Genomic DNA, 14,834 nt, shown 5'->3' on the forward strand with positions numbered 1-14,834 from the left:
TACTGTAATTTGGGATTCTACTCTATTTTTATATCTTTATGTTGTTTTTGTAGAACAAAAAAAGAATACAATTCTGAAATAGTAAGTGGATCAAAATTTTATTTTACTACATTTTTCTGTTATTAGATCTATTGGCCTTACTATGGCCCTCTGCCGTGAGGCGAGAGAACTGTGTTCCTTATTATGCATCTACAAGCGTTAAAGACAGTATGTGTTACATACTAAATGCATTAACAATATTCAGCGTATAATATTAAAAAATGAATAAATGTGACCATTTAATATATTTCTAATTAAATATTTTACTGATGATAGGCACTGCCTTCCCTGACTGCACGATCACTGCAGAGGACAAATAATTAAGCTCTCTTAGAAAGTATTATTATTCGAATTTTTGGACAATTTTCTGCAGCACATTAGACAAAGTTCTTGGCACACTGGTCATGAAACACTAGTTAGATATCTTTTGGATTAGAAATGATTAATCCTGACGATTTGAGCTTCTAAGAAACTAATATCTGGCCATTTTTATCGTACTCATTGATAAAAGAGCTTTTGTTATGTTTTTTTTTATTTCACTGAAAAGCAAGCATGTCAAACATACAGGCCAAATACGACCGATTGGATGATTTAATGTGGCCCGCCCTAAATTTCCGAGTACGTCAAAAAAGGCCACGAGTCTCTAGGTCCTTTCCATAAAATATTAAGATTTTATTTTTTCATATAAAACCAAATGCTCTCTCAGACCACTACAATGTTGAGGCTGTATAGCACGGTGTGTTGGTTCAGGTGTAAAGCTACATTGTTACGATCGGAACTAACAGTGGACCCAAATGCGTAATGTTTTACACAATGCTTTATTAAGGGTTAGGGGAGGTCAAGGACAAGGGAAAAGAAAACGATCTGGTGCTCGCTGGACAGGTGGAACTGAAAGCCCGCACTGCCGATGACAGATGGCGAGGCGGACAGCCGTAAAGGTGGACCGGTCATGTTGGGTAGCCGGGACAGGCGAACGAAGCATGATTGCGGATCAGAACAAGTCAGGTAGCCGGGACGGGAGAACGAAACGTGATCATGGATTGGAACAAGTTTAGTACCTGGGGGGAGCGAAGCAAGGTCGGGGATCGATTCAGGAAACAGGAGACGGAATTAGGCCAGATACGGGTAGCTGTGACAGGAGAACGGAGCGTGGATCGGGGATTGATACTGGGAACAGGGGACAGAATCAGGCAGGATACAGGTAGCAGAGACAGGAGAACGGAGCGTGGATCGGGGAACGATACAGGAAACAGGTCGGGATCAAAACGGGAGCCAGAGTCAAAAGTGCTTGCCTTGCATGCGCTGAGGTCATTTTAGGCACGGAATGGAATTCATCTCAAGAATATATAATAACCAACGTGTGCTTGTTTATAAGCGTCAATGGCAAAATTTTACCAAAAAGGAAAGCGAATGCGATTGTTGGAGCAGTTTATTCATGCTCAGAAACTTCGTCTCGATTCCGTATAAAGCAGCCGTAGACTAAAACAATAATCACGAGTCAACATTTTTGGTAGTTGTTAACATTTGAAAAAGCATTTTTTTTTTTTTTCAAAAAAGCAGTAGGTGTTTTTAATAGTAACGTGTAAAGGGATGGCATGTATGTAAATGTGTTGTGTTCAGAAAAGGTCCCTTGTCGTTCATGGTTATAATATGTAGGGTAGGTTACTAATTTAAGCTGAATCTTAAAGCATAATACTGGAAAAAAAAGGTACGAATTTGAAGTTTACTAATCCGACCCCGCCAGATAATAGAAAGTATAGATCCGGCCCCAGAGTCAAACTGAGTTTGACATCCCTGCTGTAACAGAACCTGACTTGCTCCACTTCCCCCCCAAAAAATCTCGGTCTGCCAACACATGTGAGTCTTATATTTACAAATAATTAACCAGTTATTATTAGGTTAGTTAAAGATTTCTGTATCCCTAGCTGCCACTGGCATTTGACATTTACAAAAAAAAAATCACAGGTTAATTTAATGGTTGTGTTCATTACTGGCAACTACACATGAAGTGATCCAAAGTCAATATTCAATTGCTGCTATGACTAGAAGCAAGAAGGATGCTACATGATGTGTCCGATTGTTTGCAGGTGTCCTTCTTCCTGTTCATCGTGTTTGTGGTGTATACGATGCTGCCATTCTCAATGCGGGGGGCTATCCTGGCTAGTGCTGTCACTTGCTTATCGCACACAGTCACCCTTAGCGTCTGCTTGGCCTCTGCCACAAAGGACTTGGAAGCTCTCATCTGGCAGGTGAGAAGGCTTTTTGTACCCCTTAATGAAAGGGTGCATCGTTTGAGGTGTCCTTAAAGAGTCGAACGGTAAATATTCTCTCCATTAAGTATGTGTTAACATTGCCCAACTGAGGTTCAAAAAGCCTATATGCTTTATTTTCCACTACACCTATGTACTTTTATCTTATTTTAAACAGAGCTGTTTGGGGAGGAACACATTAGGTTCGACAAACGGAGACTCGGGGCCATGCGGGAAAGTGACGTTATGCTTTTCCCACTCATATATATTTATCAGTGACGTTAAAAATTGATAAAGTAAGAAAAGGCCTGCTTCAAGTAGAGTAAAAACGCCAACCCGAACCTGCAAAAAAGATGAAAAACAAATAATTTGTTTCACGTGCATATAAAAAATGCATTTACGCACATCATGAACGAGCTGACCAAGGCTGACCAAGGTTCCAAATTCCACACAGCTCCCTTGAACATGACATTGCTTGAGGTGTCCTCAGAAAGTTGGAAGTCGAATATTTTCTCTATTAGGTAAGTGTTAACAATGTCTAACTGAGTTCAACAAGTTTTTATAAAAAAAAAATCCACCGCGTCTATCTTACGTTTATCCAAGTTGTTCGGGACTCGCAACACATTAGTAAGCAGGAAAGAGGGAAGGTGAGAGAAGGGGGAGGAGAGTGATTTCATGCTCATTTATTCGATTATCTGTTAGTGTAGCCTGAAAACAGTGCAAGTAAGAAAAAGGCTGTTTCAAATACCGTCCAAATGCCAACCCAAACCCCAAAAAGAAGGAAAAAGGAGATATTATTAAAGAGCGTCTAAGAAAGGCACGTACTTGATGAATGAGCCGCGAGATGAGAAGAGATGGCAGCAGAGAGTGACAACGTTTCAAATTGCGAACACCACATTTAAAGTGTCATTAGGTATTTTCATTTTATCTTTACTTCAATAACTTCAAAATTCTGCTACTCTTTGCCGCCATCTCTGTATTTGAAATCAGCCTTTTCTTCCGTTCACCATTTTCACGCTACACTAACAAAAAACCTGGGAAGGAGCATGAAATCACTCTCCACTTCTCCTGCCCCCTTTCCTGCTCCCTGATGTATTGCGAGTCCCGGAACAGCGGTGCTCAAAGTAAGATCAAAGCATATAAGCTTGGCGAAAAAAAGGGCATTTTGAACTCTTTTGGGCCATTATTGACACCGATTTAATATAAAACATATTCTACTTTCAACTTTTTAAAGACACCTCAAATGACGCACCCCATCTTGTCTAGAATACAAAATTAATTATGGTGAATCATGCCCACTTACCTAAATCAAACATTTTCTGAGACATTAAGAGCACACGGGCAAATGCGGTGTGTCTTTATAAATACAGTACCGGTAAATGCCATATAAGGCCCTGAGATGGAAGAAAATTTGACGGACGGTCAGACTTTTACAAAGCGATAATGGAGTTATACACGCGCACAACAAAACGTGTCTAAAGAAACATTTTCCCTTAGCTGGAGGAACAATCCATTGATATGCATGACCACAGTTTAAAGAGCCCAGGGGTTGACATGGCACTGGAAAAGTGTACACTCTTGTCTACTTTTTCCAAGGTAATCATGTAGGCGGGCGAGTTGGAAAACATGCGTCACCTCCGTGTTCCATTTTTCAAACGCCGTGTTGGTGTTTGTGAACAGATCATGGCCAACGTGATCATCTTCACCTGCGGTAACTTAGCGGGGGCGTACCACAAGCACCTGATGGACCTTGCCCTCAAGCAGACCTACCAGGACACCTGTAACTGCATCAAGTCGCCTATCAAGTTGGAGTTTGAGAAACACCAGCAGGTACTAACACACTAGTCGTTTCCGAGACAAAAAAGCAGAGGAGAAAAAAAGCTTTTTCATTTATTGTATCATTTAATGACTTAAAGATGGAGTTCATTGTTTGAGGTGTCCTTGAAAATGTGAAAGGAAAAAGGTTTCTTTATTAAATATGAGTTCAAAGAGCCTTTACATGTTTTATACAGTGCCTCTTTGCTTGTATCTTACTTTTAGCCGAGCTGTTCTGGAAGTGGAACACGTTAGGTGGGAGGGAAGGGAAGGGGGTGATGCAAGGTGACTTTATGCTTGTCACCGCAGTTTTTTTGTGTTAGTGTAGCATGAAAACGGCAAAAGTTAGAAAAGGCCTGTTTCATGTAAAGTCCAAATGCCAACACAAACCCCTCAAGGTTTTTAAAAAAAGATGTTTATTTGGGCGTGTGCAAAAAATGTATGTACATGCAACATAAGGAGCTTGACAGAGGTTGCAATTATTTCACAAGCCAGAGGAGCGCGTTGAAAAATTCAAAATTTCACACAGCACCTTTAAAAGTGGGGTGCGTTGTTTCAGGTGTCCCTGATAAAGTTGAAACTTTTAATTTTAAATATGTGTTAACAATGCTGGACTGAGTTCAAAGAGCTTTTATGCTTTACCTCCACTGTGCCTATCTGTTTTTATCTTACCCTTAGCAAAGCTGTTTGGGCCGGGACACATTAGGTAGGAGGTAGCGGGGGAGTGTTGGTGAGTGTTGTCCTGCTCTTCAGAGTGTTTTTTTTTCTCTTTTTTTTTCTTTTTGTTAGTGTAGCGATAAAACAGGGAAAGGTAATAAGAGACCTTCTTCAAGTACAGTCCAAACGGCAACCAAAACCGGGAGAAAGATGCAAGTATAAAAAATGCACATACTTGCACGCACATCATGAACCAACTGAGAGGCTGCAGCCAGCCGTGAGTAAAAAAAGCCATACAGTTTATTTAAAATAGCTGTTGATTGAAGAGGCGCCACTTGGTAAAATATGCTTGTGTATCAAGTTTAGAGTGCCTCATTGTCCAAAGCTGTTATACAGCTATATAGATTGAGATGGATCCAGATAACTCTTGATAGTTAGTGCTAGTTATCTCAAAACAGATAAATAGATAGATGGTGAAGAAGGACGAATTGTATATTCCCGGCATGTGAGTACAGAACAAGTTGGTATGGTTTCACAGAAAGCACAATATACGACCGTCAATTTCTTTTATACCGGAGGGAGGTCCTAAGCCTGCTGAGTAAAAATGAAACTAAGAGAGTAGAATTTCCCAATGCAAAGAGACAAGGTCATTTTCTGACTAAAAAAAACACGGCGGAGATCATGGAGAAATTGACCATTAAAGGCCGGATAAAGAAATCAAATAATGACGACATAGTCAATAAATGAAGAAGTCAAATAAATATGACTTAATGGATGAAGTTCTAAATGACTGTAATAATGAAAATCGTATGAATGAAGAACTCCCACAACTATTACTATATACGCACTAAAACAATATTACAATGATAAATAGACAGACCGACAGATAGATGAAATGCTTAATATAAAAAGATACAAAAAGTAAAAAAAAAGAATCACTTGAAAAAATAACAATGAAGATTGAGAGGACATATTTTTTGATTAGTATGCAATTTGTAAGAGCGTCCAAAAACACATTCAAAAGTACTATTATTATTCCCCAGCTCACTTTGTCATATCCAGATTGAGAAAACTGCTGAGCCCCACAGTGCAATTAACTTAAGTTAAGGTTATTTTTGTTCTTTCTCAAATACATCCTTAATGGATAGAAGCAGTGACATTTGCTTGACATTAAAATCTTGACATTCAGAATTCGTTTGAGCCTGAGAAAAGGCACATACAGCTCAGATTAATAATTGAGAGCACAATCCTTTGGGACTGCCTCGCCATCCCTTTTCCATAGGGTTTGGTCCTCAAAGGGTCACGGGTAAACTACAGTATATACAAGCCGGATTGGGGTAAGACATTAACATGTTTGGGGAAATTATCATATTTCGGTTTGTGTGTGTTTATAAATCCGGGCTGTGTGAATGCTTCAAATTAAAAGTGGTGAAAAATGTGTCATATTTATTGTTCATGGTACATGGATTACAACATAAAATCCAAAATAGTATTCCATTTACCACTGTGATAAGTTTATAGTTAAGTAAACACTCCAAATAAGAAGAAAAGATATCAATGACTTGAACTTGCAAGGAGAACAGGAGAGGACTCAACAAAAACCCTCGAGATGCAAACATTTTAGTTTCTGTAAAATTTGCCTAAAAGCCCAATCTAAGATATCTGAAGTAAATAAAATGCTGTTGCTGAACTGTTTGGAAAATCTGGATGGTTTGTGTCTCTTCACACTTTGAAGTTTAGTCCCAAATTGAAATAATCACTGCAATTGCTACTAACATTGGGCATGTTGGAACACACATAAATAAAAGGTTCTTATTACAAATCAAAACACACCCACACAAGAACGATTGTTGTGGACATTTTGAGAATCACCGTAAAATGAACGTTGAAAGAAATACAGTTAAAAAATTGGCCCTTGAATTCTTTAAGCGGTGGTTCCCAAATAGTGGGGCATGAGAGGTTTTCTTCTTCCTAGGGAGGCATGACGGAATATAATTAAGAAACGGTTTCTTAGAGGGATATTGTGTATTATTTAACGCCTCTTAATTGTACGAAAAAACTAATTCAGTAAGAAATAATTATTGATTTAAATAATAAGCTTAAATACATGAACTATCATATAAGAATGCATTAAAAAATACTTGTAGGTCAACAAATAGGTTTTTTTTAAATGTCATGAGGCTCACCTAGAGGGAGTTGACATGATTGTTTGCCATCTTGCTGCTTTGCATACCCCAAAAGACAAAAACCTTGTGAAAGGCTGGGCAAAAAAAAGTCTCCGTAGTTTGTGTTGTTCCTTGTGCTTTTTAGCACTTCTCTTTGGTTACACTACAATACAGTTACATCGAGTAGACAAATATTATACAGTGTCCATTGAAATAGTTTTGTGAATGGCCGTCATTGGAAAAAGACGCTTCAAAATTTTTGGGGTTTATCGAGCATGCTTGAAATGAAGCTGGAACCGGTGGTAAAGTTGTCTATTTTTGGTGCAGCCCTGCAGCTCCGCAACCTCTCAATCTTGATAATTTTCCACCGTGTTTTAGGAAATGAGTCCGTGCTGTGAGTGAACAGTGTAATGACCCTCTGTGCTCTGAGCTGCATTTATGAGTCACACCACCTGAGGCAACTACTCGGTCTCTGTCGCGTACACATTTTAAAGACCAGTCTAAATCACCTCACAGGCATTTCACTAAAAAAAAGACACCCACCCAAAATAGAACCCCCTGAACAACACTTTAAGCAGTTGCAAAACAGAGTCATCAAACACCCTGAAAAAAACCGTGTGCACAGCAAACAGTGATGTGGGCTTTTTGATTGAAAATCTGCCCAATTATTTGATCCGAACAAGTAAGACTTGGGGCTCAAATATTTCTGTGTTCAATACAAATTTTGAAGGAGGCTTCCATGTCAGGCATCACATATTCAATTTACTAGCGGGTCGCCTGAGTTAATTCAGTGGGGCCAAATCAGTTTTCTACGAGATAAGAATTTTCCTACATTCTCAAATATTTTTTTGCTACATCAAACAAGAGAAGGATAAAAAGAACACTGTTAAGAACTGGAATGGCTGTGCGCCATTCGAGCATCACCCACATTGAGATGTGAAATTATTTTCCAATTTTGGCCTAAATAAGAGTAGAATGTCGTTCTGGAAAAAAGAGTCAGTAAAACCAAACGTACTGAGTCAACCTTTTGGCATTTTTTCACAAATAAATCAACCCTTCTATCTTTAAAAAATTGTTAAAATCGAATGTTGTTCTTGCCTGGAGGAGGATAATGTCTATTGGAAAAACTGCTGTGTCAGCAAAACGTAAAGTGCTGGGTCAAGGGATTGTTTTGCATTATTTCCTCTTGAGTGACCTAACTGATTACTTGAGAAAGATTTTGATCCTGTCCAAACGTTTTCTGCTTCGGAGAGTAGAATGTCTTTCCAATAAAGCGGCTGAGTCAGGAAAAAGAAATGCCTAGTCAGTTTCTTCAGGCAGTTGTTACATGGTGGTGTAACCTACCATACCGCCTTTAAAGGACCGTGTTGATATGGAATGTCATTACGGTCTAGGAAAGTGGAACTTGTTTCTTGTAAAAAAATAGTAAGTCAACCAAACTAAACGTGTTGGGTCATTTTGGGGGGATTTTTTTCACATCAAGGATAACCTGCCTGACTGCCTGTGAAAGATGGTGGTCATATCTCTACTCGTTCCCCCTTTCTTGGGTGAACATACAAACAAAGACACACAAAAAAGCAAACAGTTATGAATACTGAAATCCCAAACAAAAACATTTCACCATCCTCTATTTGCTTGTGCGGGATTATTAATACGAAAAGTATTACATCAGTAATTGTAATAATAATGTAATGTATGATAATAAGGAACATAGGAAAGACTTGAAACAGCATGTGAGTAGAAAGATTTCATTTGTGCATGTGCTAGGCCACTTTCTCTGTCTCTCTCTCTCTGTCACGGACCAGAAACAGAGACAGGACCTAGTAGCGTTCATTTACTCAGTTTTATTGATAAAGAGGGAGGACAGGTCTTGCTTCCACGATCCGATGATTGACGGACACGGGTAGCAAGTGGCTGGAATGCGGAAGTGTCGAGCGAGGATAATCGTAGACTGCAGGGATACTGGTCATTAGCCGGGACGGGAGAGCAAGGGCGGTATCGAGTTCAGAAACGAGGTCGGCAACAGGTATCAGGCAGGAAGCGGGGCAAAACAGGTCGGATTTTGGGATGGCAGAACAGGGCAAAAACGGGTCCAGAAACAGGTCGGCAACAGGTATCAAGTAGGAGAAAACCGGGCAGGAAAAATGTCTGAAGGTATGAACTTGCCTAGCTGGGAGCATCGGTTCGCAACGATCTGACGGCTTCCTCTTGAAAGCCGGGGGTTTAAAAGGAGTCTCTGAACCATTCAGCTCTCAGGGCTGTTGGCGCCAATTGGACAGTCACAGGTGCCCTGAATCAGCAATCATGAATCTCTCTCTCTCTCTCTCTCTCTCTCTCTCTCTCTCTCTCTCTCTCTCTCTCTCTCTCTCTCTCTCTCTCTCTCTCTCTCTCTCTCTCTGTCATATTCTCATTGTTACTCTACCTGTCTGTCACCCTATCTGTCTATTTTGCCCAATCTCATGCTATCAATGGGATCTGCCAGTCAAGAACACTGACTTTCAAATACCTCATTTAAAGCACACAGCAGAAAGAACTCATGTTTTGCAAGCATGCTGGGTAATCGTGGGTGAATTTGCGAGTGACTTGTTCCAAATTTTGAATTTCTCGAGGGATATGACCAGCGTAGTTAGATAGATAGATATATAGATAGACCTGTATGTAAAGGGGCGGCTGTATTTGTAATCTGTCACCTATTACTGCAATAACAAGCCACTTTTCTACGTTTTTTTTCTCCCCTGTTAGGAGCGTTTACTTTTGTCCCTGTTGCCATCTCACATCGCCCGAGTGATGAAAGCTGAGATCATCCAGCGGCTCCAGGGCCCCAAATTCGGTCGCACTGAGAGCGGCAACAACTTCCACAACCTGTATGTGCAGAGGCACACCAACGTCAGGTGATTTTTGTCCTCCATAACATTGGTTCTCAACTGGTCTGACTTCAGGACCCACCAATCCACCCTAATGATAGTCCGCAACCCAAATCAAGAAAACCTTTCCACTCAAATCTATACAATGAAAAAATTGTGAAGTTTAAAGCAGTGATAGTAAAATATTTTCACTTTCAAAATGACCACAAAAATCAAAACAACGATAAATACCGTGTATACTTGCACATAAGCCTACGTCACCTATACGCAACCCAATAAAACTGCTTTTAAATAGCCCCATACTAAAAGAAATTCAAAATCGTGTGTACCTAAACATCAATAACTATTATGTAGTTAATAAACATGAATATACTGGTGGAAAGCTAAAAATATAACATCTTTAAACCATTTACTGTTCCTTCCAGCAGTGCTTCAAAGACAGACCTGAGTACACTATTTTGTATTCTGCAAACATTTCCTGCTTCGGCTTGATCGTTGTTGGCACTGTTTTCCACTGCCTCCTTCTCGCTTACTTTCTTGGGACCCATTATTATGGGCGGAAAAGGGAAATAAAACCAACCAAAAAATAATAAAATGACGTGCCGATTATTCAAACAGGTGGAAGAGATTGAGCACTGCATTATCACCATGTGCTGTTAAGGAGTGTAATTGACCCTCCGTTTCTCTTCTTTTCAGCATTTCTTTTTTGCCATGGAAAAGGTCCGCGAGCCACCGGTTAAGCAACACTAATCTATAATGTTTCGGTTGCGTTATGCCGCCCTCTTTTTGCTCTTCATCATCTTGTCTCCTTTTGTACTTCAACCCACCACCATGTCTTGGATCTGCTTTCATTTCCACAATGCGGTCTCTTTATTCAATCTTCTTATTCCTTTTGTTGCCGGGAACAATATCAAATCCCGGGTAAATCCGCCTTCATTGTATACTGAGGTCACTTTGTAATACCGGGCCCCTTTTTGGTGTATAAAACCGAGGTGAGTACAATCATTTTTGGCTTATCGTGAGAGGCTCTCCAAGGAATGTCCTCTGGGAACTCGATTTCCTCAACAACATAACAACACGGCAATGTACTTAAGTGGTCCTCTACTCTTGTGTGTGAATGCGATTGTTTGCTAGCAGCTTGGAAATAATCACACCCGCACAATAATCAACTTGACTTTCTTTGTATAGCACTTGAAAAACAATTGCAGCTGTATCAAAGTGCTGTACTCATACCAGGAAAAAAACAACTATTACATAATGATAATCCAAACCAGTGATTTTCAACTGGTGATTCGGGACCCAAAAGTGGGTCGCAAACCTGTTTTTAGTGGGTGGTGGGCCTTTGCCTCGGCAAAATAATTTTAAAAAGAAGAAACAAAGTGACAATTGCACTCCTTAACAGTAGACGGCGATAATGCCTGCTCGATCTATTATCATTTTTCAAGCAATTGGTGCCTTTTAGAAGGACGACATCTCATTTTATAGTGATTTTGTCAGTTTTATATTCTTTTTCAGCTCATAATAATCGGTCATAGGAAAGTTAGACCAAAATTGAACTTTTGGGGCTGTATACAGGCGTTACATCTCGCGTAAGAGTAACACTGCATGTCACCCTGAAAATTCCATCCCCACTGTCAAACATGGGGTTTGCAGCATCATGCACCAGGGTTCCTTTTCTTCGGCAGCAACCGGGAAGATCTTTAGAGTTGATTGGAAGATGGACGCAGTCAAATACTGGGAGATTCTTGCAAAAAGGAGCAGCAAAAGGAGGTTGCATAAAGTATGAACTCAGTTTAATTCCGACTTTTCAATACTTTATTTGGTAACCCAATATAAAATGTTGAATCAATTTGGTTTCTTCTCACAATTGTGTCTCACATGTTTTTGCGATCACATATAAATATTTAGAGTTTTTATTCATAAGTTTAAAGACCAGCTCAGTGGCCTTGGGGTAAGGCGCCCACCCAAGACTGGGAAGTCGCTGGAATTGGGTTGTTTGGTCACCTAATGACTCCCAACAACGGGTGTTGCAACACATCTGTTGGGTAGTACACATCGGTTGGGCGCATCATTTACCGTACACAGTCGCATGTGTGTATACGGGAACAGAGCCCTGATTGACTGGAGTAGAGGCGGGGAAAAAGAAGGAAGAAGAACTATAACTATGAAGCCTGAAATATAGCAAAATGTCAAAACGATTTTGGGAGCAATACTTTTGCAAGGCACTGTAGCGCATGAAACTGGAAACACACCTTTACATCTCTCCTTCCAAACAGGAACTTCTTACCGGGCATGCAACCAGCTTCATATTTACTTGTGTAATTACTTGCCTTGGGCATAATACTGAAGCTAGCATAAATAGCACTTTGTGCCGGGAGGATGAGGATTATTGATGCAATTTCTGAAGATTTGTGTTTGTTGCTGATTCCCACAGTATTCTGTACGCTGACATCGTGGGCTTCACGAGACTGGCGAGCGATTGTGCACCAGGGGAGCTCGTGCACATGCTCAACGAATTGTTTGGAAAGTTTGACCAGATAGCCAAGGTATTGTCACTAAAATGTTCCTCAACTTTGCTTTTCCAAGCTAATTGTGTAAAAGAAACACGTTTGATAAACATACTCTTTATTGAACTGCTATGGCACGGATGCTCACAGACTTCCAGCATGGGAGCTACATATAAAATGAGCAAGTCGAAATGATCTACCCACCACAAAAAATGAAGGATCAGGAGCAGTCTAACATTCCAATAAAGCGTCCTAATTTGTAAAATCTTATAATATTTCTCAAAACTAACTTAAATGAACACACATCATAAAAAGTAATCGTATCTAATAAGATAGTAAACACTATGACTCAATTCTAGTCATTAAAATAACACTGTACTACTGTAGTCCAGTTTGAACAATTGGAAGGATTAAATATCAAGCACACGCGAAAGGTCTCCGGTTTGAGACCGAGTGGAAACATTCGTTAACCTCGATAGGGATGGGGGCCACCAGGTTGTGCTTGCACAAGACGCACGACAGGAAATGGTGCTCCGAAGACTTTAGTGGTTAAAAGTTCCAACCAAACAACTCAAATACTTATATGTCTGCTTAATAATCTAAATTCCAACATATACTTAAATAATAATTGAATTAACGGTCTATTCTTTATTTATTTGTATGGCATATTGATAAACTCCAATATATACATTTTCCAATACATTTAATTTGACTCTTTTTTCTCTCTCATTTTTTTCTCTTTCACTCTTTCTCTCTCTCTGTCTTTCTTTCTCTCTCTCTCTCTCTTCTTTTTTCCTCTCTCATTGTCTTTTCTCTTTCTGTCACTCTTTTTCCAATCTCTCATTCTCTTTTTCTTTTTCTCTTTTTTTGTCTTTCTTTCTCTTGCACTCTATCTTTTTCTCCCTTTCTTGCTTTGTTTCTTTCTTTGTTTTCTCCGCCTTTCTCTTTCTTTTTAATATACTAGTGCAGTCCCCATGAATTAGACCCCTGAGCTTCAATCAGTTAGACACCCCTGCCCCAGAGGGCGCCAACCTGGGAGGAGTGTCTGGATAACACCTACCTGCGTCTAATTTGTCTTGATACCTTCACTCTGTTATTCCAGCTTTTAATATGGTTGGTTGGTCATCTTTATTTATTTTAATTTATTAGTGTTTACAGTTTAATCTTAACCCAAAAGAGTGATTTAATTCCCTGATCTATACACCCTTAAGCGCAGATAATTAGTATAAAAAAAGGAAAAAAATAGTAATTGCTGACGGATATGGATGAAAGTTGCGGTTACTCGGCTGGTCACTGAAATAAAGCAAAGATACTGAACAATGGCACACACCTTGCGAAGAGAATTCTTAGACAAGGTCTTAAGGCACACTAGTGTGCCTGACACACTGGTTGAAAACGCCGACCAAGACATGGATTGACATTTTAATTCTCTAACCACGCCATGTCATTTCTGTTCTCGTATTCTCTTTCCATAGGAAAACGAGTGCATGCGCATCAAGATCCTGGGGGACTGTTATTATTGCGTGTGTGGTCTTCCAGAATCGCTGCCTCACCATGCCAGGAACTGTGTGAAGATGGGCTTGGATATGTGTGAGGCCATCAAGTAAAATACCAAGTCTCTCTCACTGTTTGCCTCTCATGTGTACCCCTCAAACACACACTCACACAAACATATGAGAAGTCGTTTGAGAAGTAAATCACACTTGCTCTCACATCTAACTTCTTACTACCAAAAATGCACAACTATACTCTTACTCAAACTCAGTCATACCCATGCACAAACACTACTATACTCTCTTATGCATAAAACTATACTCTCGAATACACAATACTATACTCTCTTACAGGCTACAAGAGTCTCTCACGCATACTTATACACTCACATATACACCACTGCTATACTCTCTCATAAATAAAATTATACTCACAAACACATATTTCTATACCCTCATACACACACAACTATATTTTCATTTACACCACTGCTATATTCTCATACATAAAACTATACTCTCAAACACATACTACTATACACTCATACACACTGCTTTACTCCCACACATACTACTACACTCATACACACTACTACACTCTCTCACAAATAAAACTATAGTCTCTGACACACACTACTATACGATTATACGCACACTACTAACTCTCACACATACTACTACACTTTTATACACACACTACTATACTCTCTCACATTCACTAATATACTTACCATTATACTCTTATACACAACTGTACTCTTGCACATACATTAATATACTCTTATACAAACACTAATATGCAGTCACACACATACTACTATACTCAGACATTATACAATAGAGGGAGCAACTCTTTTGTGATCTTTGCATATTTATCACTCACAAAAGGTTTCAGATCATCAAACCAATTTAGTATCACACAGAGACAACTCAAGAAAATACAAAATGCAATTCGGAAATGTTGATTCCACAACCAAGACATAAAATAAATCAAAACCTATCAAGCTAGATGTAAAAAAGTAATTAAGTAATAATAATTAAGTAA

The 14,834-nt window shown here is 39.4% G+C and overlaps 1 protein-coding gene across 1 annotated transcript in view; it reads left to right on the forward strand.

Annotated features, from left to right (window-relative positions):
* The window catches only part of adcy2b (adenylate cyclase 2b (brain)), a 72,797-nt gene that overhangs the window by 19,478 nt on the left and 38,485 nt on the right, over nucleotides 1-14,834 (forward strand). Inside the window, exons 3-7 of the mRNA XM_088328929.1 lie at nucleotides 2,127-2,288; nucleotides 3,969-4,118; nucleotides 9,668-9,816; nucleotides 12,224-12,335; nucleotides 13,772-13,899. Of these exons, the coding sequence (XP_088185055.1) occupies nucleotides 2,127-2,288; nucleotides 3,969-4,118; nucleotides 9,668-9,816; nucleotides 12,224-12,335; nucleotides 13,772-13,899 (701 nt within the window). The remainder of the gene's footprint in view (nucleotides 1-2,126; nucleotides 2,289-3,968; nucleotides 4,119-9,667; nucleotides 9,817-12,223; nucleotides 12,336-13,771; nucleotides 13,900-14,834) is intronic.

Source organism: Urocampus carinirostris, chromosome 2, assembly GCF_059441175.1.
Source record: "Urocampus carinirostris isolate Australia breed hairy pipefish chromosome 2, RoL_Ucar_1.0, whole genome shotgun sequence".
Classification (NCBI taxonomy): Eukaryota; Metazoa; Chordata; class Actinopteri; order Syngnathiformes; family Syngnathidae; genus Urocampus; species Urocampus carinirostris.